The 25,812-nt window shown below is 44.0% G+C and overlaps 1 protein-coding gene across 1 annotated transcript in view; it reads left to right on the forward strand.

Moving 5' to 3' along the window:
- FLT3 (fms related receptor tyrosine kinase 3) overlaps nucleotides 1-25,812 on the forward strand; it is a 519,185-nt gene that overhangs the window by 236,729 nt on the left and 256,644 nt on the right. Inside the window, exons 6-7 of the mRNA XM_069202208.1 lie at nucleotides 3,853-4,013; nucleotides 19,806-19,951. Coding sequence (XP_069058309.1) covers nucleotides 3,853-4,013; nucleotides 19,806-19,951 — 307 coding nt within the window. The remainder of the gene's footprint in view (nucleotides 1-3,852; nucleotides 4,014-19,805; nucleotides 19,952-25,812) is intronic.

Below are 25,812 nucleotides of genomic sequence, written 5' to 3' on the forward strand. Positions count from 1 at the left end.
GCTAATGCGACACCTGGGGTGGCGTTCGAGTATGGCTCTGCAACAGATTTACGAAAACTCGTAAATCTGGGGCAGTGACAAAATGCAATGGGTGTTGCTGTGGCATAACAAAAAGTGGTTTAAAACCACCTTGTAAATACAGGGAAGTGCATAGCGCCACCAGAGCGTCACTGGGGATAGGGCCTTTTAAATCTGCCACATAGTGCCACTAAATTATCATGCTGTTGTAGCCGTGCCCAGTGGGCGTCCCTAAAACAGCTGGTCTCAGTTTGTGCTATATTGTTAACTAGACTGGCACCCAAGTGGCACTGTAAATTTGGAGGGTAAATTATTGAGAAATGTATCAGTTTCAACTTTATTGTTTCGTAGAGCACAAAATAAATGTTGCCCAGTGCCACAAATACACAACAGGTACCTACTAGAAGCCTGTGCTTCGTCCTCCAACCAGGCAATGCCCCTTTAGACCCCGCTCCAGCCTTGCTTCTTCTGCTGCTTCTTTTCGCTCTCTTTTTCTGTATTTTACTCGCCTGTTCCTACTTTCTGCCTTATTGTCATGACTTTTAGCTTGTTCTTCACTGCTATTTTGACCTTGCTAGTGCTCTCTCAGTTGTCTCAGGACTCTTCGCCCCACTTTCACTATCTCTCATCCCTCGCTTTCTGCAGCCTGCTTTCACTTTCTGCTTCACATCATTAACACATTTTCCTTAGCCTATTTTTTGTGCCATCTTTTGATTCATCATTTAGCTTTTGTGTTAAATTTTTTGCTTTTTTGCTGTTTTCATTTCTCTTTCCAGTCCATTGCTGCTTCTCCAGATCTTTCCCTCACTGCCCTCCCCGTGTCCGCCTTAGCTTGTTTTCCGCCTTCCTGCTTCCTGATTCTTCCTGATTCTCATCCTCCAATGCCCCTTGCTCATCTTTCCCCCACCCTACCTAATGACAGCCACAGCACGAATGCTCAGTGAACACGAGCAGAGAGCATGCCACTTCTGTGCTGAAGGTGAGCCAAAAACAAGATTGTTTGCGCATGGAATGCATCTAGGGCCAGGATCCCTGGTCTTCCACTACCCTAATGCACACCTCCATGCCCTCAACCCCAGGCACCACACACTGCACTGCTGCCAAACTCATGACACTCAGGGAGGTTCCTCCTGCACCTCTTGAAAGTTCTCTTGCAGTCACCGTCACCTATCTTCCTCTACCCACATCAACTTCACCCAAAATCCCGCTCTCATACTCAAACAGACCAGCCATCACCCCAACCACCCCACGCACTCAGGCATGCCCCTCTACAACTGCTCACTCAGCAAGCATGCCACAAAAATCTAGGAACTTCTGCATTACCACTCGAAGACAAGCAATTCAAAACAGAAACCTGGCTAAAACAAGAAGGAGCACCACACATCCCACAGCTGTTAGCCCGATACAAAATAGCCAGACAAAACAGACTTCACAAACTCAGAAGCAGAATCGGCATCATCCACAAGAATGCCATCAGCTGCACCATCTCTGCGAACATGGTCTACACTAGGAGGGAACATCCATCATTCAAGCTACATATCACTGCCAACTTTACCCTGAGTGGTGCTCTCATCTACAGACCACTGGGACTGTTCGCTAACTTCTCCAGCATCATTGCAGATTTTGTTGCGACACCCCTCAATGCAAGCAACCACATCCTCCACTGAGACCTGAACTTCCATCAGGAAGTCCTTGCCAACCCCAACTCGAAAACACTCCTCAATGACCTCGGAAATCTGGGTGGGTTCAACAACCCACCCACACTGCTGGACACCTCGTGAGCCCTATTTTCACCTCCTTTGGCAATCTCCAAGTCGAAGAACCCACTCCTTTCACTTGGACAGACCACACCCTCATCAAGTTCACCATACCTGTTCCTTCCTAAAGCACATAAACCATTGCCACAATAGCCACCCATGACTGAAAAAAACGTACTAGACAACAACAGGAACACTGCCTTCAACACCCTTCGATTAAAACACATCAACAGCCTCCATTAAGCTATCATCAACTTTAACAATTGGATCACCTTCTGAGCCTACACCATGGCTGCACTCAAGCACAACAACACAATGATACCAGAAGTCATCTGGTACACTGAAAATCTCAAGCTAATGAAGCACTGCTACAAACAACTGGAGCACAGATGGAGAATGATCAAGAGCAATGGGTACTGGAGCACATTCAAGTCAGCTCTGAGACTCTACTACCAATGGATCCAAACCATCAAACTGACCTCCATGGTGAACCACATTGATGACAGCACCAAGAGAAGCAAGGAAATCTTCCCCATTGTGAAAGATTTCACCTTATCAGAAACCACCTCCAACTCTACCACCCCTCTAACAAGACATCTGCAATGGTCTCTCCTTAATCACCACCATTTAAAGCAATTTCACCCCGCAACTGTACTCAAAAGAACATGCCAATCAGCTCTAGATCTCTTCCAAAGACCTCACACCTACCTCTTGGCCCACCATCACCACTGACAGAGGCGCCTCATGTGATAACATAACATAATGTCACAAAAATAAGTGGAAAGACATATGTACAGATTTAGGCGGAAATGTTAAAAAATTTGAATGCCATAAAAGCAGAAACACTGTGCAGAAGCAGATTTCATGATGTTCCATAAAATTGCAGCCATATTAAAATGAATCTTTGGTTGCAATGTACTAATGCATTATGAATTCCAGCATATTGGCTCTGTGATACAAGTAGTGAACAGGAAATGGAATGCAGCACAATAGTGAACAGGAAATGGAATGCAGCACAATAAATGAAGCTAGGTGTCTACATAATGTGTATATGGCATTTGATGGGAAATTTATAACTTCTACTATTTACATGTATGAAAAGAGATAACTTCACATTTTAAAGTTTGTCTACAACTCCTACTTTAACATTGCTGTGATTTGTGCTCCTACAAGTCTTTATAAAACAGAAACAATAACCGAAGGCCCGATGTACTGTTCTCTGGTTACATTACAGTTAAAATGTATTCACAGTATCTGCAATGTGACCAGTGAATATTTTTGTATTGCTCCATATATACTAATCCTTTGCAAATCTAAAATAACGCTCAGTGAGAATCTCCGAATGTCTGCTGCATTAATATTAATGAGCCGGAATTATTTTTGGAAAACTATTCCTAATGCCTGTGCAAACATGGATTTAGGACTGCGAGGAACAGCAGGTCACCATCCCTCCATTTGCTCCATTCGCAGAATGACAGTTGGGCAACCGCTGTCTCTTAAAAGGACAGGAGCTCCAGTGTTTAAATCAATTAGCATGAAACAATTGGACATCAGTGAGAGCACAGAGCGACCCCTTTCGGGTGTCAGTATCCAAACAATGATTTACAACTGCAATTCTGATCTCAGCACATTGACACATATCCTTGTGATTCGCATGAAGGTGGGGAGGGGACCTTTTCACACCCTCAGTAGTCACAATACGATCTCTGTGATTCGCAGACCCATCGCGATTTTGTGAATTGTGCACATTGTGAGTTTAGTTTTTGCCGTCGCAAAACAGCAATCATAAAATAGTTTTAAGAAAGTGCATTGGTTGTATAGTAATATAAATTAATAACATTACTATAGTTTTGAAGTTACTGAACATGGGGTTATACATTTATTCAATCTTGATAGGATTAAATGATAACCCATAATGCGTGGCAAACACATCAAACCACTGAGTAATGAACTCTTTAGCAGCCAGCCACCATCAAGGCTGATTTCCTCCTGACTGAAGTACATGGCTTCTACAAGATTGTGATGAAAGAACATAGAAAATCGGCTAATTACATTATATTTGTATGTGTCCTTACAGTTGTTTAAAGGAAATAGGAAAAGTGTACAGTGAAAATGGACTGATGCCTGGAGAGAAAATAGTAACACATGAAATAGCATCAAAACATCTTTTTGGTGAAGTTATATGGTGCTGTGCCACTAATCAACTTGGCAGGGAATGCACAAAACTTCACACAACAGGTAAATATGTCTAAGTGCTGTGTAACTCTCATTGTCACATATGACCTAATTTATCTATAAATAAGTCTGCATTGTCTGTTTGTGGCGGGGAATGGGAAGTGTGTGCCCTATTATTGAAATTAAAAATTTCAGATTCCTTATACATGGGTGTTCACAAAAATTCCACAATAAAATGTTCAATGACCCTTTGGTCTGGCCCTCTCCTATTTGGAAATACTGTGGAAAAGCGTTGATGTGAAATGAAAATAGTGATTATTTGTATGTGTTTAAGCAAACATATTTAGTCCTGGATTTCACATAACTGGGCTCCAGGCTACCTCTAGTGACACGCTCCTTAATGTTTCACATTTAAAAGGCATGCTAGAGTTCTTCGCCATTAACAGAAAATAGTGGAAATATGATCTGTTTTGTGATGCTGCTTCTCGTACTGTATTAACTTGTGCTTTGATGGAAGCCATGCAGGAGATGTTCTTGTAGTGTTGCAATAATCAAGGCTGCCGCTGCTTGCAGCCACAACTATCTGTGTATTCATTTTAAATTATTGTTCAACCGTGCAATGTCATTCCCCTTGTATGTATAGTAAAGGGAGAATTAATTATAAAAAAATGTGTGGTCTCTACAATTGCCTATTTTAGGTAACACAGTTTCTGTGATATGGATTGACATGTCATATAACTTTATTAGTTCAACCTGATGGTGCCATTACATATGTGCCTTTTCTGGGACGTGTGGCAGACCTTTTGCTCATTTATTCAAAGGCAGACTTCTTGATAGTCTGTTATTTGACTTAACACGTAGACATTTCCTTGTTTTCACACTAGACAGTCACTATGTCGGATTGTCATTTCTTATACTTAGACCATTTCTCTTGACTTTAAGTTGTATTGATGCTAATTTAAACTAACTAATTACCTTTTTGCCTTTTATAATGATTCGTAACTATCGAATAAGTCTTCGTGGTTTTGACTTTAAATATTGTCCTGTATAAGTTTTCTTTAGTTGCATTAGGCCATCGTTCATTGGGACTCGCATTTCTTTGATCCTGCGTACTGGGCCTTTGATGATTTATTGGTGCAAAGCACCATCAACTGAAAGCCATGGTACTATGCTTTGTGGGCCGAAAGTAGCCCCTGAGGATTCTGAACATGCCTTTCTTTGGGCCCAATACACCCTCCAGGTGAACAGTGCCCTTGCCACATAAGTCACAGTAAAACACTGGAATGGATTCGATCCTTCCTCACTGAAAGAAGAACCCAGAGTGTCAGATTCCATCTGTTCACATTGGCACCCAAAGAAACATACTGCAGAGTACCCCAGGGATTCTCACTAAGCTCGATCCTCTTCAATATTTACATGCCAACTCGCTAAAATCATCAGCCATCGCAGCCTAAACATCGTATCCTATGACGATACTCAACTGATCCTCTCCTTGACCGATGACCCATCAACAGCAAGTGACATTTCCACGATGGAATGAGAGAAATCAACACCTGGATGGAAACCAGCTGCCTCAAACTCAACTCGGACAAGATAGAGATCCTCGTAATCGGCTCCATTCCCTCCACCTGGGATGACTTCTGGTGGCCAACTGCCCTAGGAAACGCCCCACCCCCACGGACCATGCATGCAAACTGGGCATCATCCTGGACTCCACGTTCTCCATGAACCACCAAGTCAACGATGTCTCATCGTATTGCTTCCACACGCTGTGCCGACTTCAGAGGATTTTCTAGTGGATCTCCACCTAGACAACCAGGACAGTCACCCATACGCTTGTCAGCAGCAAGCTGGAGTATGGCAATGCACTCTACACCGGCATCACAAAGAAGCTCCAAAAAGACTACAGAGAATCCAGAACGCAGCAGCCAGACTCATCCTGGACATCTCCGGCCACAGCCACATCTCCGCCCACCTCAGAGACCTGCACTGGATCCGAGTCGCCAAATGCTTCACCTACAAGCTACTGATGCACACCTACAAGGCACTGCACAACATAGGAACGGCCTACGTCAACCACATCCTGACCTTTTACACCCCCACCAGGCAACTCCGATCCTCCCAGCTTGCCCTCGCCACCATCCCTAGAATCAGGAAGAGCACACCTGGAGGCAGCTCCTTCTCTTATCTCGCAGTTCGGACATGGAGCATGCTCCCACTCAACTTCAGACAGGCTGCCTCGCTGAAACAGTTAAGGAAGGATCTCAAGACCTAGCTGTTTGAGAGAGCAGCATGCTCGCAACTGTGCCTTGAGACCCTACGTGTGATAATTCGCACTATACAAGTTATTGATTGATTGAAGTCATGAGCAAGCAAAATCGCAATTCAGTGCTTAAAAATGTTATGTGGAATCTAACATTTCAAAATGATACACTCTATATTAAATCAAGTGGCTGTTTCTTTGAAGAGCAAGCAGAAATATATGGACAATATGTGTGCTACACGAACAAGCATGTATTTAAAAAAAAAAAAAAATTGGCTCAGCATTTATATTGTAAAGATAGGGTTGTCAACGATGCCCTCAGCCAAATCATTGTATACACTCAGGGTCTCATTATGAGATTCCTGGTAATTAGAGTGGGAAATAATAGTGCCAGAGTCGATGACTCTGGCCAATATCCCAATCTCCCACCACCAGTTACCAGGCATCACGAGTTTTCAACCCCAGAACAGGGAATAACATGAACAATCCAGAAATATCAGGAACTTCGGTGCTTTTGATTCACGATTCCAGGGACATTTCTGAAGATCTTTACCCCCCTACTTCCTAAAACCTTTTAGTTTCACTCAGTGAGGTCCAGCACTTAGTAAAACTTGTACTCGGGTGTGGCAACGTGCTCCCCAAGGGATACCGCTTCACCCAACTTGCAAAGAGGGCATCCATGTCATTGAAAATGAGTTATTATTTTGAATTTTCTGTTGCTAACAAACTATTGAAGAAGTATTACAACTCAATAAAAGGGATACAAAAATTAAACTCATCTAAACAATTAATTTCATTTTAGGGTACAAATAAGACTATAAAATGGTTGGAATGCAGTATATAAATATTGGTTACATTACATACATATAAGATTAACTAGTTCAATTTAGCTCTCACAAAGAAGTCTTTAATGTCATATCCACTAGTTGTTTAGTGTGCTTTATTCTGGGATGTTGCTTCCTGTGATATGACTCTGGATGAAGGATATTGGGCCTTACTATTCGCCATTTATCTAAAGTGCTCCCCTTGCTACATTTACCAGCTCTCTTGGATCATCTTTCATTATTTGCTATGCCATTGCCACAGTGCTTAATTTGTAAATAAAAAGGTGCCCAAAGACCTCCTCTTAAAAATGCGGCTGCTGTAATTAAATGTGTGAACATGGAATACTGAGGCGGCGTAATCCTGAAGCCATCTCGGGCCTCTTCAATCCATTTAAAGCCACTCACTGCCCTTTCAGCTCACTCTTGCAGCTTTTTAGATTCTCCCTTTGTGGCGCTTTTTCGTTTTTCCCTTTATCCGTCTTTCCCTTTATGTGTCTTTTGCTCGCAGCAAATGCTTGAGGCAGAAGAATAAGCCCCGACACTCAAATATAAGTGCCGGTGCTGAGCACCGGAAACATCAAGCACAACTTAAGCACTGCATTGCCACTGGTTACATGCATCTTTCTATAAGTGTTTGTGCAACTTGACACCTGTTTAAACCTCGCAGCTTATTCTGATTTGGGCTGTGCTTCTCTACTCGGGTCCCTGACAGCCAGATTCAGAACTTTATTTGTACACCTACTTTCAACTTAGTTGCAAAAATCTGCAGGTGCAAATAGCAGATCCTGATTCACGAAATCTGTGAGTTTCAAAATCAAGATCTGCAGAGATTTATGCAAGGAGATGGAATTTAGTACCACAGCAAATTCCATTTTGCTCATATAGCACTCTGCGCCCACTTTGAACATGTTGCCATTTATATTATTTCAAGATCTAGTTCTGCAGATGTCACACTGAGGCGGTCTACGATTCATCTTTCTCTGTGGCAGAATGAGACCAGCAAAAATGTAGATCCCTATTCACAAATACATTTTAGAGCACGCCAAGTAGTACTCCTGTGGTATTCTTTTACATACACAAACATGCCTGTGTGTTTCGGCCCCAAAACATCTCAAAAAAGTTATACAGTTCGCACAAACAGAAAGGACTGTGTCCTCCTTTCATTTATATTAATATGGAGTTAGATGTTTTAATTCGGTTTCACAATGGCATTTAAAGAGTATGTAAAAGAGTACATTATCTTCTTCCGTACTGCTTTTGTGAACGGACTTTACGTTTTTTCCCAGACAGTTACCTATGAATAGCCTGCTACAGAAGCTATTTTTAATTACATCAATTATGGGGCTTTGTTCATATTCCTGCAGCCCTGTTGGGGTATAGCTTTGGGTATAGTTTTGCACTGGGTTCAGTTTGGAGGGGGGCTCAGAACAGAGTTCTGTATGCAGCACAGTACAAGGCAAGGTATTGGTGTAGCATTTAGTGTACATCAGGAGTCCAACACCCATTGGAGTAAAAGGGCTTCATTGCCCACACCCTCCCCCCCGTTGTCTGCTGTAGCCTGAACTGCTGCAGCTTCAAGGACACACCTCCAACGCACTAGCTGCTCTGGGCTTGGGCGGACAGTTCTATTGCAGGACTTTCAAAGGCCTTTTATTAATTTATGAGGCTTTGTTTCTTAAATGGCTTCCCATGTCTGCTCTGTCAACCTAATTAGTAGAATTGAAAGGAAAGTTAACTGAGGACCTGATTTAGATTTTGGCGGAGAGGATACTTCATTGCAACTGTGACAGAGTACCTTTTCTGGCAAACTGAAGGTCTGCCAGCTACATTTACAGATGGATAGACCTTCAGTATGTCCACGGCAGAGACTGCTGTGTCTCCACCACTAACATACACCTCTGATGGTCCTACACTGTAATGGTTGTCAGAGGTTTTGTCATTTGTCAGCCCTGCATATTTTGAGTGGGCGAACAAATGTCAAATCTTCACTGTCTGTCTCCCAGGTAGAACCTGGCAGACAGTGGCAGTGAAAACTGCAAAATGACCCTCATGTCATGAGAGAAAACTCCCATGGCGAGAGGGTCATTGTTTTTTTTTATTTTAATCTCACTTTGGGTCTTTTTTGTAAATAAAAAAAAGTTGAAAGTTTGACATACGGATCCCAGGTGGTTATGCAAGTGTACTGAGGGTGATGGAGGCATGATGTACTGTGCAGTGCAAATGATTTATTTTCCATCCACTGAGTCATTGAGTCATTGAGTAAACTCTCACGCGTGTAGCTGCCAGCGTCACTTTCATCCTCAACTCCATCTTAGCCATTGTTCTTCCTGTGTGCCTTATTCACTTTGATCCTAAAAGTATAGAAATGTTTGTTGCCTGCATGGCCCCAGCCCTCCAAGCTTATCTTCTACCCTGATCTTAGCCGACTGAGCTCTGTCTGTGTAATTGTGGGCTTAGGTAATCTGTATTTTGGGTACTGAACATCCTGTGCATAGTAAGACTGTTTTCTCATATGGCTCTTCTGACTAAATCTCCATGCCTTTACCTTTTCAGTGTGTCCTTCAAGGGCATCCAGGTTAAAACATAACACCTTCAGGTTAAGGCAGAGATGTTAAGGATGTCTTTCCTATTTGTGTCTGTTAGAGTCAGTTAGAGGCCAAGGCCAATTCCTGCTGTGTTTCTTATCATTCACATTCCTTCTAGAACCAAACACCTGCCCACCCTCTATTGTTTGGTAATTTCTGAAATTTGCTCATTGAACCATCTTTCAGATTTCTTTAAAGGCACACTGTGTTGTGCTGTGAATACTTATGACGGACCTTGCTGACCTTTTAGTATGTATTATGCCCATTATTACAGGTTGCTTGCTGCTACTCATTATTTGACTCCACAGAGCATGGCTCTTTGCACCATAACACTGTTGGGTTGACTCAGGGGCATGAAGCATGGCTGATTGTAAAATGGCTACTCCTTGTCACATCTGAGTTGACTCTGCAGTGCATCAGGCATAACTGGCCGTATAATGCTCCTAACATTTAGTTATTTTGTGCGCCTCCTCAGAAGACTTTTCAGAGCATCTTTGTCAGACCCTATGGGGGCCATGGGGCACACAGGAGCTGTTGGGCATTAGCCATGGGGGCGGATGCAGTTTGCATCTGACGGCCAGGGGCCAGTCCTCCTATGGCTATGTGAACTGGGCCAAGTACAGCCCCTTCAGTGCTTGATTCTTAGTGGTAGTGATAGTGAGCAGTCACAGATTTCTCAGGTAAGTAGGAATGGGGTTCTGAAGCTCTGTGCTCAACAATCACCTACCAGCATAATGAGGTAGTATCAAGGTAAGTGTTTTTTTGTGATAAAATAAAAATGGTTTAATCCACACACATAATAATTAACCACAATCAAAATCAAGCACAATTCTGGTCTGGGCGGTAAGGCTACTGGGTCTCATGATCACCACTGCTTTGCCCTTCTTAGAGAAGCGGCGATGGCTGCTGTCCACGATTCCTTTGGGAATTCTCCTCCCATAGTCTGTAGCCCACCTGATGCAAGGCACAACTGGCACTCTCCTCATCCTTCCTTCATCTGGTGGCCCCACACAGCCCCAGCAGTGAAGTTGCTCTGGTGCTTCAGGTCAGTCACACCTGTGCAGTGTTGGCATGTCCCTTTCCTCGCTTAGCAGCAGGATGGATTCAGGGTGCTTCAAGTCAGAGATACTGCTTCTTGCCGCAAGGTCAGACTCTTGGTGATTTCCCCTCACCTTTATAAAGCTTGCTATCAAGCAGGCACCAGTTTTGGTTACACAGCAGTCCTCAGAGTACTTTGCAGGCAACTCCCTTCTTTGATTGAAGAGAACGTAGCACTAGAACAACAGGTGGGTCAGTGGCTCCCACTTTTATAGAGTGAAAGCAGAGAGCAGATGTAGATTCCCATTCTGCACTTTCCGAACTAGTCAGTGGAGATCCTTTTCTTAAAGTGTCCTCTCCATGCTCTTCTCCTGACACAGTCATTGTGTAGAGTGATGTTCCTGAAAGCGGTTTAGTCTCTAGCCCCGAGTACCCACACTAGAGCCACAAAGGAGGTGTGAGCTCTCTGCATCCGGCTAGCAACAGCCACACAAAACAGCGACCAGGAAAGAGACAAAAGGCAGTCTTTCCCCCAAAGAACCCTTAACAACAGATACTACAGGCACACCCTTCACCCGAACCATCTACTAAATGACAGTGGTCAGGAAAATAAATCAGCAACCCTTTTCAGTAGAAGGACCTAGGAGAATTTTTGAAGGACCCCTCCTCGCCGATTTCACTATACATGTCTCTTCTCTCGAATTTCATGAATGTCAGCAATACGTTTATACTGTCTAGAAAAATAACCTCACCTCCATTTCATGCACATGAGCAGGCCAGGGACTTCCAAAATGGAACCTGCAGGCCTCCATTTCTCTGGTTCACTCATACACACAATGTTAGTACAACAAAGGTTATGCATATCATACACCAGGTATGCTAGCACTATGAACTGGATTAGTGCTTAGAAATAGAACTTTACATTGGCCAGTAGAATTCTAAACAGGAGCATATCGTATAGAGTATGCAAGTTTGCACATCCCAAAATATTTATTTAAACAAAACAAGACCAAAACGCAAAAATCCACAATACATAAGTCAAGTTATCACTAAAAATGCAAAGAGTCTTCATGTATTTTTAAACACACACTAACGCTGTTAGCGTGAAAATGTACCTTGGGTGCATAAAAAAAACCTGCACAGGCGAGTGTGCGTCAAAAAGGGCTTGCGATGCATCGATTTCACTCACGAGCGATACCTTGCGTCATTTCTCCTTAAGTCGGGTTGGCGTGCACAGTTTCTTCTCTCCGAAGGAGAGTGATGCGTCGATCTGGGTCAGCACTCTCAGGTCTGGGCAGGCCTTACGTTGTTTTTACACGCCCAGCGGTGTTTGCGTCAGAAATTCAGCTGCACGATGATCAGTAAACCACGCAGCGTGGGTTGCGATCTCACCAGCCTCCGTCAGCGATGCTGTGCGTTATTTTCCCAGCTCCGGTCGTCGATCTTCCGGTCGCATTGCAGGCGAGCGTCAGTTCTCAGCCACGAAGCAAATGGTGCGTCGATTTTTCAGCTGCAGATCGGAGTCCCATCTATCTTTTCCCCGCATGGTGGTCAGTGCGTGGATTTCTCACTCTTGGGCTGCCAGCTTCTCTTCTCAGGGCCCCAGTAACTGGATGGGCACCACTTGGCAGGGTAGGAGTCTCTCCAGAGGCTCCAGGTGCTGGCAGAGAGAAGTCTTTGCTGTCCCTGAGACTTCAAACAACAGGAGGCAAGCTCTAAATCAAGCCCTTGGAGATCTTCACAAGAAGGAAGGCAACACAAAGTCCAGTCTTTGTCCTCTAGCACAGGCAGAAGCAGCAACTGCAGGAGGGCTCCACAAAGCACAGTCACAGGCAGGGCAGTTCTTCTTCCTCAGCTCTTCTCCAGGCAGAGGTTCATCTTGGTTTCCAGACGTTTTCTAAAGTCTGTGGTTTTTGGTGCCCTTCTTATACCCATTTTGCCCTTTGAAGTAGGTTTACTTCAAAGGAAAGTCTCTCTTGTTTGTGAAGTCCTGCCTTGCCCAGGCCAGGCCCCGGACACACACCAGGAGGTTGGAGACTGCATTGTGTGAGGGCAGGCACAGCCCTTTCAGGTGTGAGTAACCACTCCTCCTCTCCCTCCTAGCACTGATGGCTCATCAGGAAATGCAGACTACACCCCAGCTCCCTTTGTATCACTGTCTAGAGAGAGGTGCAAACAGCCCAACTGTCAAACTGACCCAGACAGGGAATCCACAAACAGGCAGAGTCACAGAAATGGTTTAAGCAGGAAAATGCCCACTTTCTAAAAGTGGCATTTTCAAACATACACTCTTAAAATCAACTTTACTAAAAGATGCATTTTTAAATTGTGAGCTCAGAGACCCCAAACTCCACATGTCTATCCGCTTCCAAAGGGAATCTACACTTTAATCACATTTAAAGGTAGCCCCCATGTTAACCTATGAGAGAGACAAGCCTTGAAACAGTGAAAAATGAATTTAGCAATATTTCACTGTCAGGACATAAACACATTACTATATGTCCTACCTTAACCATACACTGCACCCTGCCCCTGTGGCTACCTAGGATCTCCCTTACTGGTGCCTTACATGTAAGAAAAGGGACGGTTTAGGCCAAGTCTTGCCAAGTCGAATTTACAGTTTAAAACTGAACACAGGCACTGCAGTGGCAGGTCTGAGACATGATTACAGAGCTACTTATGTAGGTGGCACAACCAGTGCTGCAGGCCCACTAGTAGCATTTGATTTACAGGCCCTGGGCACCTCTAGTGCACTGTAATAGTGACTTAACAGTAAATCAAATATGGCAATCATTTATGAACCAATTACATACACATTTTGTGTGGGAGCACTTGTACTTTAGCACTGGTTAGCAGTGGTAAAGTGCCCGGAGTCACAAAAACAGCATACATCAACAACCTGGGAAACAGAGGCAAAATGTTAAGGGAGACTACGCCAAGGATGAAAAGTCTAACAGCCCCCTGGCATACCAATAGTTACTGGTGGCAGTAATTATTACCCAGATTTTCCACAATCAGGAAATTGGTTTCCACATCCCTCATTGTACTTGTATCATGAAGATGGTTTTAGAAGAACAGCGCGGAAGAAGACAAACTGCTTGGCTACTGTTGTTCAAAAAATAGACATTCATGACAAAGCTTTGCCACAGGTGCAATTTGAAGATTTCATCACCGAACGGGACCGAAGAGGGTGTCAAATGTGGCAATTAAGTCGAACAGGAGAAGAGCTACTCTTCTACCCTGATCCAAAGTAATCCTGAGGTTGCCTCCAATCTCAGAGCAGCTTCCTCACTGCCACGAAGTGAACAAGAACATGCTTGAGACATCTAAATGTTATATAAAACTAGTGGCAGACCTCCAGCATAAATCAAATACTTCTAACATTTATTACTTGCAGCACAAGACACATGCATAATTAGATTTACCCTACATCTTGTTCATCTTCTCCAGAGTGTGGTTTTTAAACAAAGGCAATAACTCCAAAGCTCCCCTTAACAAGGCATTGCATAGCAATGTCTTTCAACTAGATTGGAGCTGCAGCAGAAAATATGTGAAAGCTTATTGTGCTGTCAAATTGAGAAGTATGAAAGATTACCAATACAAAAGCATTGCCCAGGGAAGATATCCTGCTTTTAGCACTACATTTTCCATAGGCAAGTCAGCAACTAAGTTCTCTCTCTGATGTGCTCCTTGTGCCACATGCTCTAGTGCCCCGCTGCCTACTGAGTCCACTGTGTATATTACACATTTTGTTGTGACTAGTATAGATATTACATTCACATGTTGATATGGCAGGAGGTGTATACTGCCCCTGAAAAAAGAGCTTGTATTGTATTTTTGCTTTTTGGGAATGCCTATGCTCAATACAACAGTGTTAGGTTGTTTATTTTGACAAGCCATTGATAAAGGCTGCTGTCCTGATTAGATCATAGGGAAAAGGTATGTCGGATATTAACAATCTGATCTGTTTACTATAAAATGCTATGACAAGGGCAGCAGGCCTAATTTTTAATGGTAAATCCACTAGGCATTTATGGATTAATTATTACACTGTATGAAATTCTGTAAAGAGACATTTTGTTATCTGAAAACTCACAGATTATCATAGAAGACAAGGGTGTTTGCCACACTCTATGACAAATCCTGAGTGTGAGAGGATGGTTCTGACCATCAGGTCCACCCTGATTCTTTGTTTTTTGACCACCTGTTTTTTTACCTTTCACTGTGAGGGAGCCTCCTGGGCGGGGATCACGCACAGTAAATTCATGGTTAAAATGGACTGCGCATGTTTACTGATGGTGCCGCTGTGCTAAGGAAAGACAGCTGTGGCATAGCAAGAGTAGGAGGACCCCGGCAGGTTACAAGTGATCATGTGTGCGCAAGCATGTGCACCCATGTGAGGGCTTTGAGGCGGAAGATTACTGGTGTGCGCAGCCCAAGAACTGTGTTTAGGTAAGCCTGGCACAGGAGAGACCATGCAGAGTGGGTGGTGACCTGGAGTAGGCCTCATGAGATGGGTGTACACATGTGAGGGATAGTCAGTGTGCTTATTGCCTTTTCGCTGAAGGGACACTCCATTAAATGCCAATGTCAGTGTGCTTACTGTATTTGCATTGTGGGGACACTGCATTAAATGTCAATGGGAAAGGATGCCCTAGGGTGCAACTCCAGCCCTCTGGGGTTCGCCGAGACCAGAGTCACACCAAGGTACACTGTAACCTGTAAGACGAGAATAATGCAGTAGGTTACAAGAGCATAGTTTTACAGTTTATGGGTCATCCAGGATATCATCTTTCTCTGACTCAGCTCAGGATTAGGGCCAATTACTGCTCTGTCCAGCTGCTTGAGCAGGGCCTTGCATCAATCAGCCAACTGTCATTCCGTGCCGGGAGCAGGCTGGAGAGGCCCTGGAAGGAATGTCGAGGCAGGGGGGCTGAGACTTTCAGAGCACATGTGGCAACTAACTCCTGAATGATGCCATTTTAAGCCATCTCAGAATACTGTGCATGAAGAAGGGAAAAGGGGCAAGGAGGTGATGTGGCACACCTGAATAGGCCAGAGGTGCAGACCTGCTGGACACCTCTACCCCCACTTAAAAGATCCGGCACAGGGGAGAGCTCTCTCTCTTCGCTTTTCTTCACCGCTGAACACTGGGACTGCAGATGGGCGTCATGGGCAACTAGAACCCCCTGACTGCCCCCTGGGGCAGGAAGTCTGCCCCTGAAGGACTTCAGGCCCAGCAAAGCGCATGCCAGGGCCAGGTAAGCTGGCCCCCCAGCTCCTCTGTGGACTAGTTGGGGGAAAGACTGGGCTTGCACAAAGAGAGCGTCCAGAAGAAAAGGACAGCACCCAGAGGAAAGGATGGTGCAGGGAGTCAGGTGGACTGGCTCCCTACAATTTGGGAATCTTCCAGGCCAGGAGGCCTAACGACAAGGCTCCTGGTGGCAAGGGCTTGTCACCAAGAGTGAAACAACATCAGTATCACGAAAATCGGCCCTTGGGGGGCCTAGACATCAAGGAGAGAAGGACCACAAACTTTGACCTTTCCAGAGGCTGCAACAAAGCGCGCGGGGCTCCGCAGCTGCTCCAGACTGTGCCCCGAGGGTGGGCCAGGGCCCATGGGCTGTCCCAAGAGGAAGAGGAGCAGAGGAGTGCCCTTGCACTCCCCCTATGGAGGAAGAAGGGGTTACGGACTTCATCCCGGGGCCCAGTGAAGCCTAGCCCGTTCAAGGTGATGGGGGGTGCAGTTGCGCACCCCCTGTAAGATGGAAGCAGGCTGTGGAAGGGGCTGGTGGCCAAAGAGGAAGCCGGGGAGCATCGTTGCACTCCCTGTGAAGATCGAACAGGGGCCCTGGACCCCATCCCAGGGTCCCATTAGGATGAGGATGTTGGGAAGCACCGTCCTGATCCCCGCAAAGGTGAGGAGGGGCCCTGGACCCCATCCCAGGGCACCATCAGAAGCCAAGTCAGGGGGTGCCGTCACGCCTCCGTGACAATTGCCTAAGGAGCCCCAGACCCCATCCCGGGGCTCCATGAGAATGAGGATATTGGGGAGTGCTGTCCCGCTCCCCGCGAAGGTGAGGAGGGGACGCAGGCCACATCCCAGGGCCCCATGAAGCGGAGTAAGTTGGGGAGCGCTGTTGCGCTCCCTCCGACGGCATGGAGGGGCCCCGGACCCTATCCTGGGGCCCCATGAGGAGGAGGAAGATAAGAAGGGACCCCGGACCCCATCCCGGGGCACCAAAGCTGCAGAGGAGGAGGGGGAGTGCCGTCATACTCCCCCAGGTGGCCCGTCCAGCCTCAGCCCCTGCAAGCATCTGCCTGCAGGAGGGGGCAGATACCACGGGAAAGGCCAGCTCCTGTGGCAGCACGTGGAGGCGCTGGCCATGTGGGGAGCCGGCGGGGGCGGCCTGGGGTGGGCTCCCTGTGTCGCCCCCCAACAAGGGAGCACTTACCTGGTGTGGGGGTGTTTGGGTGGCACCGGGCATCCTTCAGGCAGCATACCAGCTCTGGTGGCAACACGGCTCTCCATGGCTCAGCAGGAGAGCCGCTCATTTGATATGCATCCTGCCCCAGCATGCCTTGCGGGGCACCAGCATTGGTCGAGGCCCCTAGCCAGCTTGTGGTGGCCCCAGGAAGATGGGGCCACCACTGAACGATTGCCCATGGACAGGGAAAGCTGCCGGAGCAGATCAGCCTCCTCCTAATGCAGTTTGTGTCCCCACCATAGGTAGGGTGAGAGAAAAGAATTGTAAGCCCTCCAAGGGTTCCAACGCTAGGAAAAGCCCAAGCTTGTTTGAACTTTTGTTCTGGCTTGTGGGACTGCGTTCTCTAGGGGTGTAGGATGGTATTATGCAATGTTAATCAACAGTAATCTGAATGTTAATCGAGAGTAACTTAGAAGTAATACAAAAGTAGTTTTATCTTTAAATTGCTTAAACATGTCTTTAGAGATCTCTTGTCAATGCTAGTTTGAGTAATGGAACTTCCAACCACCTTATTTGCAAAGTAGATGTACTTAATTGCCAGATTTAGGTGTGCTCATTCTACATTACAGTCAAATGCTGCATTGAAATACTGGGGATAGTTTTGCCAGGTGGGTTGTTGGATTATATTTCCCCTCGGGGGATACATGAGAGATTACACAATTTCATCCAAGAGTAATTCCCTCAGTCTGTGTATATTTGAAAATTGTTGCATAGTATTGAGTAGTCTGTGTGTGTAATAAATGTACTTTTAATTTATCAAAGGAAAAGCACAAACTGGACAATCCTTTATTGAGTTTCATGCTTGGGGGGATAGCCACCACCACCTCCCTTGTGTAAGCCTTGGACTACTCTGCAACGCTATCCTATGAGAGTCAAATACTACAATGGGGTGTTTGGTTCCCACTGGTGGTCCCGTGCAGAACCATTACTTGTGCAGGCCACACAACTAATGATCCACCTTCCAACACTGAGGATTGAAGATGTTCACTGAAAATCCTCATTAGGACTGTTTAAGAGGCTGATTTATTGTTTTGATTCCACATAACAAAATACAAAAGGCCCAGGGATGATTAGTTCCTACTTCCAGATCAGCCACATAGCCTACAGAGTTTATTTTAATAATAGAAAACAAGTCACCCATCAAATGGTGGCATGCTTCATCAATGGTATCTTCCCTCCTCCAGGTAGGCTAGTACCACTCGGATTGGCTCTACCAAGAAGCGGACGCCCGAATAAGATATTGTTTTGGACAAAAGCAGGATTCCAGCTAAAGTAAAAATGATTATGGATATACCCTAGTTATTTCAATGTATTTGATGAATATAATGGTTAAAAATCAAAGTTGGGATATTCAAGGAAAGCACAATGGTTTCTACATCCTAGACTGCCAACTTGGCTCGGTCAAGTAAGATTTTGCCCCAGTGGGTAACTCGACTTTCATCATGGTTTCTAAACATGGCTTTGAATCAATAAGAAATGAAGTAGGAGCCCCTTTCTGGACTTGAATTGATAACTATCATAAGTACACTGTCTGACCTCAAAAGGAGCTGTGGGCAAACTGACAAATCGCCTTGAAATAACTCTGCAAAATCTGTCTCTGAAAGTGATTTCTACTGAATCTTATTTTTCAGTGCACTCAATCCCCTATTCGGAGATCATTATGAATAGCCTATGAAAAGCATCCTGTCTACAAAAAACATGTTTATTCTGATCATTTTATGTTTGACCAGTGTGTTTAAAATGCACAATCCGTCTGTCTATTTTCTTGTATTGGCTTGGAGGATTGCTTGTCTCCATGATACAGTGTGAACATTGAGCTTAGTGCTTAGTTTTAGCCCCACACCCCCTCTCCCATGAAGTCCAGGTCACCTCCAGTCTACAGAATCATGACTAAAATGCTCTTTCTTCCAGAATGTAATTCAATTACATTGTAAGTGGCAGGTAATCCCGCAGCAAAGAACAGCATTGCTAATACTTGATTGGGCTCCTCTCGAATCATGGAGTGATTAGTGATAATGGTGAACATTTATCATTTATAAATGTAGTCCCACCGAAACGTTGTCCTAGTCCTCTGTATTAAGTGGACAATACAGAAGGTTTTAAACTAATAGCTGGTCCTTATTAAAACTGAAGTGCAGCATCCTAAGGCGGTATCATGACTCCGTTTGTAATAGTGTGCAGGTTTTAAACAGGTCGTTGGCTCTGTGTTTTTCTGTACAACCAGAAAAATCTAGGAGTTAATGTATAAACTGCAGACATTGCTGCTCAGAAATACAGCGAGGCAATCATGGAACATGCCTTTCCGAGCAGTGCCTACAACTGATGCTCTAACTTAGAGATTTTCTGAGTTAATATATGCACTGAAAAGTGACCAAATTCTGGAAATGCAAATACATTCAATCGTTCTGTGTTTGTGCAGCTTTAAAATTGGGATCCAATAAAGTTAACTTTATTCTATATTTTATCAATTGAAATATTTGTTTCATTGCATGCTGGCTATTCAACAATGCACGTTTTCAATAAGTATGTTACATTTGTACAGCAATTATATCCTAGTACATTGAAAATGCTCAGTGGGTGTGGAAGTTTAAAAACACACATAAAATTTATGTTTGGTTCCTATCATATATTTTACTACCTTGTGTTTTCTTTTCTAGATTTGAGCGACAGAGTTGGAACTCAAACACATGCCTCATATGTTTTCCTGAAAGTTGGGGAGCCCTTCCTGCTCCGCTGCAGAGTTGTTACCAAAACATGGCTCACCAATGTTGGCTGGCATTTCAACAGCACCCAACTAAGTAATGTATGTCGTAGATAAATGCCTCAATAAGATGAAGTATTCTGCACTGGCGATAGTCTCACTAGGAACTTGAAGACAATATTAAAGTAACAATTTATACATATGAAAAGCAACTGTTGAGACCAGTATAACTTAAAACAATAGTTTTGGAACTTGGAACATTTGTGTGGAAACCAAACACCGTTTTCATAACTTTCGTTAATTTCACTCCCGATCTCTGTTTAAATAAATAGTTATCCTAAGCCGTATTTAAAGATGTTATGACGTGTCTTGAACCATATTTTGTGGTATATATACATTCTATTCAAATATGACTTGTTCTAGAGGAAATGGTGAAACATGATGTGAGATATCCTTTTTATTTATACTTAGTGCATCTGAAGTGAGAACGTTTATTACTCACTGCCTGTTTCTGGACCATTTTAAATTACATTTTGATATGAATTCTCAAAGTTAAAAGTTCACTGCCGGTATTCCAAAAGCTAGTTATTACATTTGGGCCTCTTTTGAAGACCTGTTGTAACCTTGATACAGGTCGAAACAAGAGTTTTTCTCGGAAATCAGGATCAAAAGTAGTGCATATATTTTTTACACTTTTTCCATGTAAAAAAAATTACAAGGTGGTAGTTGATGGAATTTGTACCTTGAAAAAGTGCAATATTTTGTGTTTTGCAGCTCAGAAAATTACAGTATTCCTGTTATTCCCCATTCTGAGGTGCGGAACCCAGAATACAGAGGTAATATTGTATCCTGTAGTGTCTGTACTACAGTACCAAATAACAGGGAAGTCAGAATACAGCCCAACGTCATATGATTCAGAACAAATAGCTCCATGAACAGCTAAAATTAGCTTTCAGGAAGACTGTGCTCCGGTGACCTCTCTTTAGACATATTGTTTGCATTGATATCGAATGTGGTCTGCTACATGTTAAAGCTTTGACTTCACTCTGGGTGGAGTCTCCTCTTTGCACACATACACTGGACTTTGGTCACCTATTGTTTTACCTTCCTGGTACTCCCTGTGTTGGAGTGTACCCAGTTGGATTTACATACAGTATCTGATCTGTGGTGTCCAAATCAACTTGGCATCCTATTTTTATATCCAATTACAGCTGATGTGACGGTCGTCTCTCATCTTGTTTCTATTGTTCATGACTCTCTTATGATCAGTGACTTAATAGCATGATATTAGACATTATTAGCAAGCAATAAACCAGAGATTCTTTCAACAACCGCCAGCAACTGCATTTCGCTATAACGTGTATTTACTTTTTGGGGGATCTGGAGTATCCACCGGTTGTGCCTGGCAACTGCTTATAATTCATTGTCCTTTGCCTGCAGGGAAGAAGTCCTTTTAGTATCCATTTGTAAGCTTTGTATAGGCTACTAGGAGATAGGACTTGTTCTTGATCACAGCTTTCTGTTTGTAACTGTAAATTAATTTGGAGATTATTTAAATACACTTCCCTACATGTATTTGGCAGATTTCAATTCAAGGAGTTGTTTAAACCAACAACAGGGGGGAACAGAGAGGAAATTATTTAATGTGGTCCAGCGCACAACCTCCTAGGACTGACAAAGTATAAGTAAAATTTGGTGTGCCATTCCGCAACAAGAGGTCAACTTGCCTTCTGGTTCAATAATGTCCACAGATCTAAGGGAATCCTTCCTTTAAGGATGCAATAGCCTTCACCCACCTAGGTGACATGCTTCATCATCGGGCTAGCTCCTTGCCGGGTGGGTGCTGCAATGCCGAGCGGGCTCCCAGAACCTGGGGCTCTTTGACAGAGATCCTTTTCTCCCCTAGGCCCAGTATAAGCCTGAACTGAAGTCACTGCCCTAGTTGGGTGATTGTTAGATTAGGAGGCGGAATGGGTAAAAAAGGTTAAAATGGACTACTGGACACTCCCATAGTAATATTTATTTCTGGTGAGTGCCATCATTAATAACATGACTGAACTAATTAGGTGTAATAATGAGCTCTTGGCAATGTTTAGTAGGGGCAACATGTTTCATGCCCATAAGACCCCTAAGGGCCTAAGCATTTCATCAGAACCATAAATGTACCCTAATCTCCTTTTTAGTAAGGTTTCAAATATGTAGATTCATATGTTAATTTCAAAGATTGTTTTCAATTTTATAGTATCTCTCCACTAATTTGGTCAGCTTAATAGTCCCCTTAGGGAAAAGCTCAGAGCAATGGCTCCTCGCCCAATAGGTTCTGGAGGAGACGCTGTGGAAATCCTAATATTTAGCTGCATCAAAGCACTCTTAAATAATGATAATAATAAATCCAACAGCCATATATTCATAATTCAACGAAGTGTTCGTTTATTTCCCAGAAGGATGCTAATAAGCTTGATAATGTCCTCACAACTCAGCAGCTGACATGTTTGTTCCCTAGGACATTTTATAGGCAGAAACGTCTGATCTATTGCAGAAGAACTAAAAAGTCATCAGGTTAAAGGACTGTCAAATGGGTTGCCTGGGATATGGGTCAGACCATATGAATTGTGAACGAGAGAAGTTTGCTGTGTACTGAGGTGCTTGACAGAAAGCTTATCATGGCCATTACGTATACCTAAAATACTGCGTTTCACAATTCTGCAAGGATATGTCCTTCTTCATATGGTTTGACCTCTAAATATTGGTCTTCCATTCTGGTTCTCCAGGCCAAGCATCTTTCAATCAAGGTGGCAGGATGATCTGAACCAGAGAGGACATGCTTACACTGTGTTTATGGGTGTTATAGGAGTCCTTTATAATGAATGCTGAACCCCCTTACGCTTGGTGACTCTTAGATGTGAGGGCTCTCTAGCATTGTCACCATTTTTCTTGCAGATCAAACAGGGACTCAAGAGGTGTACTATCATATTCCTCTTGATGGAGCACACCATATTTTACTTCCTTTAAGGTATACCATATTTCTGTGACTTTTACCTTGGATTTTATGTTTGCAATGCCCCTTTCAATAACTGTGGCACGGGTACAATGAGGACTGATGAAGCTACTTGTAGGCTCGTTGTTGGTTTTATTGACACTGTTTTGCTCTGAACCTAGTCCAGTCCCTTGAGCAGAAAAATTAAAGCAGGTACAAAAATTACAAAAAGAGAGCGCCAGAACCATTAAGTAGTTACCACCATTAACAGTAGTAGTACGTAGGGCATAGAACCGAGGAGAGAAGCAGTACTAGTGAAAGTAAACAAGACATGTCAGACAGTAAGAGGTTAGGGGATTCGTGTGGAAAGTGCGAGGTGAAGAGATCAAGAAGTTTTACCAATGGTTTTGTGTGTATCAGACAATTCTGCTTTCTAAATAGTCCTTATTGTTACCTATCCCTCCTTCCATCCTAGTCTTAATGTCTATCACAGGCCTTTATTAATAGACTGAATGCCACTGAAAAGGTAAAAACACCAAGAGCTGTATTAGGCAAACGTCCTTGGAGGTGCAACAGGCGTGTGCACCCGCTTTGTGCGCACCCAGGGCACTTTTGCATGAGGGAATCACTTGGATTCTGTGGCTGCCATTATTATAGGTCTGTCAATGCACCCCCAGTGGGGAACCTTTTGGAGGGGGGAAAGGGGGTCCCCCTAGATATCCCATGTGGGCAGGTGCAATTAATCACTGCACCTGCCCACAGGGCAATGAAAGCTCTGCCTCCCGGGGCAGCACATTCATCATAATAGGGTGCCCTATCCCGATCTGCGTCAGGTGCTCCTTTGTAAGGTGTGCCGTGTTACAAACAGGGACAGTGTATTCTGAGCATAATACAGGCCCATATGTCCACAGCGTCAAATTAAAGGCTCATGGCAAAACGATTACCTACAATAAACTTTAGTACTAGTCATACAGAGATTTTACACATTTTTGCTTATAAATGCTGATTTCCCAAGTATTATGCAAGAAAGTCCTAACTATATTAAAGACACAGAGGTGAGTATTACGCTGTCTTTCTGGACATTTCAATATAACAGCAGAAAGCTCGGAATGAGAACAAAGAAAAATCCTAGAAATGTGAAACACAATAAAGAAACTACAATATTCAGCAAGCTTAGGTGCTGGGTTACTAGAACTGACAACCCACGTTAGTCCTCCATACGTAGATCCCAAGCAGACCTCCTTCTTGATGCATTAAACAGTGCCTCAATGTGAAAATGGTAGCCCAATGAAGAAAACACAAGTAAACACCAGAGGAAAAATGCTATCTATTCCCGATCCTGTGAGGAATCTTCAAGATGATTTTTTGATTGTTTATGGTGCAATGGAAAGGCAAAATAAACAGAGATCGGGGGTCAAATTTTGATGATAACACAACTCAGATACGGTAGTCGGATAATAATCACTGGAGTGTGTTTAGTTAAATGAGAGTTTTCCTGGATAATGCTTGGAAAATCTGCATTTTATGTTATGGCCAAAGGCTCCTATTGTGTTATTGTAAAGCAATGTAATAACAGAAAAAGAAGCATGACAAATTGGTTTCAATGGAAAGCTTTAAATGTAGATGCTGCAGACCAATCTCAGAATACCAAAATATTGGTGTGGTCCATAAGGTTTAGAAAGCCATAGGGCCTCTGGATGAATGGGCACCGAAAGTGGAAACATCACCACCTGCCTGCGACAGGACCAGCAGCCCCCCTGCATACGGGTGCAGGGGCTGCACCCCCTCTCCTTTTACAGCTAATATAAAAGCTTAAGTAAAACAAAACACAATTAAAACAAAGGTCACATTACTTGCCATTTTTGCAAGGTGTGCCCCTTCATGAGAATGTGCCTGGGTCAGCTCTTGTAGGACTTACCCATGCAGAGCCCTGGTCTTTCTTCACAGCTTCACATTGCTTTCATTTTTCCACCTTAAGCCACAGCGTCCACTAAAATCAGCCTCGATCGTTTCGCTTCCAAGCCCAGCCTGTATGAGTTTGCATGCCCTCAGCTGCAGTTACCCACCCTTTAACATCTCACTACAGGGTGAGGTGGGACCAGCAAGCTTCACTGGCCACACCCTACCCTCTGACCAGATGTAAAAGGGTGGGTTAGGACGTAAGTGAAAGACGCCACAGACAAACCTATTTCCTCAGTTTGTGGTGTCCGGTGCAGTGCTTAATTTGTAAATAAAAACGTGCCGGTGGCCAAAGCCCTCCTCTTAAACATGCGGCTGCTGCAATTAAATGTGCGCGCACCGAATACTGAGGCAGCTAATCCTGAAGTCATCTTGGGCCTCTTCAATCCATTTACAGGCACTCCCTGTCTCTTCGGCTCACTCTCTGAGCTTTCTGCTTTCTCTTTTTGTGACGCTTTTTCGTTTCTCTCTTCCTCCCTCTTTCCCATATGTGTCTTTTGCTCTCAGTAAATGCTTGAGGCAGAAAAATAAGCCCCGGCCCTCAAAAATAAGTGCCGGTGCTCTGCACCAGAAACAACAAGCACAAATTAAGCCCTGGTCAGGTGATATATGATTTAGTGTATCCATGGCCAAGAAGAGCCCATTAATACCCAGCACAGCATGTATGAGAAGCCGAAATCAGCACATCGAGGAGTTTCACTTGGAAATCAGGAAAGGGCCTAGAACATTTGTCATGCAGTATAAATGCTACTGAGAAGAACATGCATATCTGAGGTGTGAAATATACAAACAAGTAAGACTTGCATTTTGGAGGTCTTAGTTTAGTGAAGATCAGTCAGGCATGAAACAGGATGTATTCACCCATGTGCCATGCCACATGAAAAACGCTAGAAAATACCTTCAGGTCAACTTCACGCTGTATAAAACTAAAATAAAATCCTTATGACCAAATGTAACCATTTCAAGCAAGATGAACAGACCAGCAGCTGCCTCAAACAAAACTGCATAAATAAGTTGGGAGAAAAAA

Source organism: Pleurodeles waltl, chromosome 8, assembly GCF_031143425.1.
Source record: "Pleurodeles waltl isolate 20211129_DDA chromosome 8, aPleWal1.hap1.20221129, whole genome shotgun sequence".
Classification (NCBI taxonomy): domain Eukaryota; kingdom Metazoa; phylum Chordata; class Amphibia; order Caudata; family Salamandridae; genus Pleurodeles; species Pleurodeles waltl.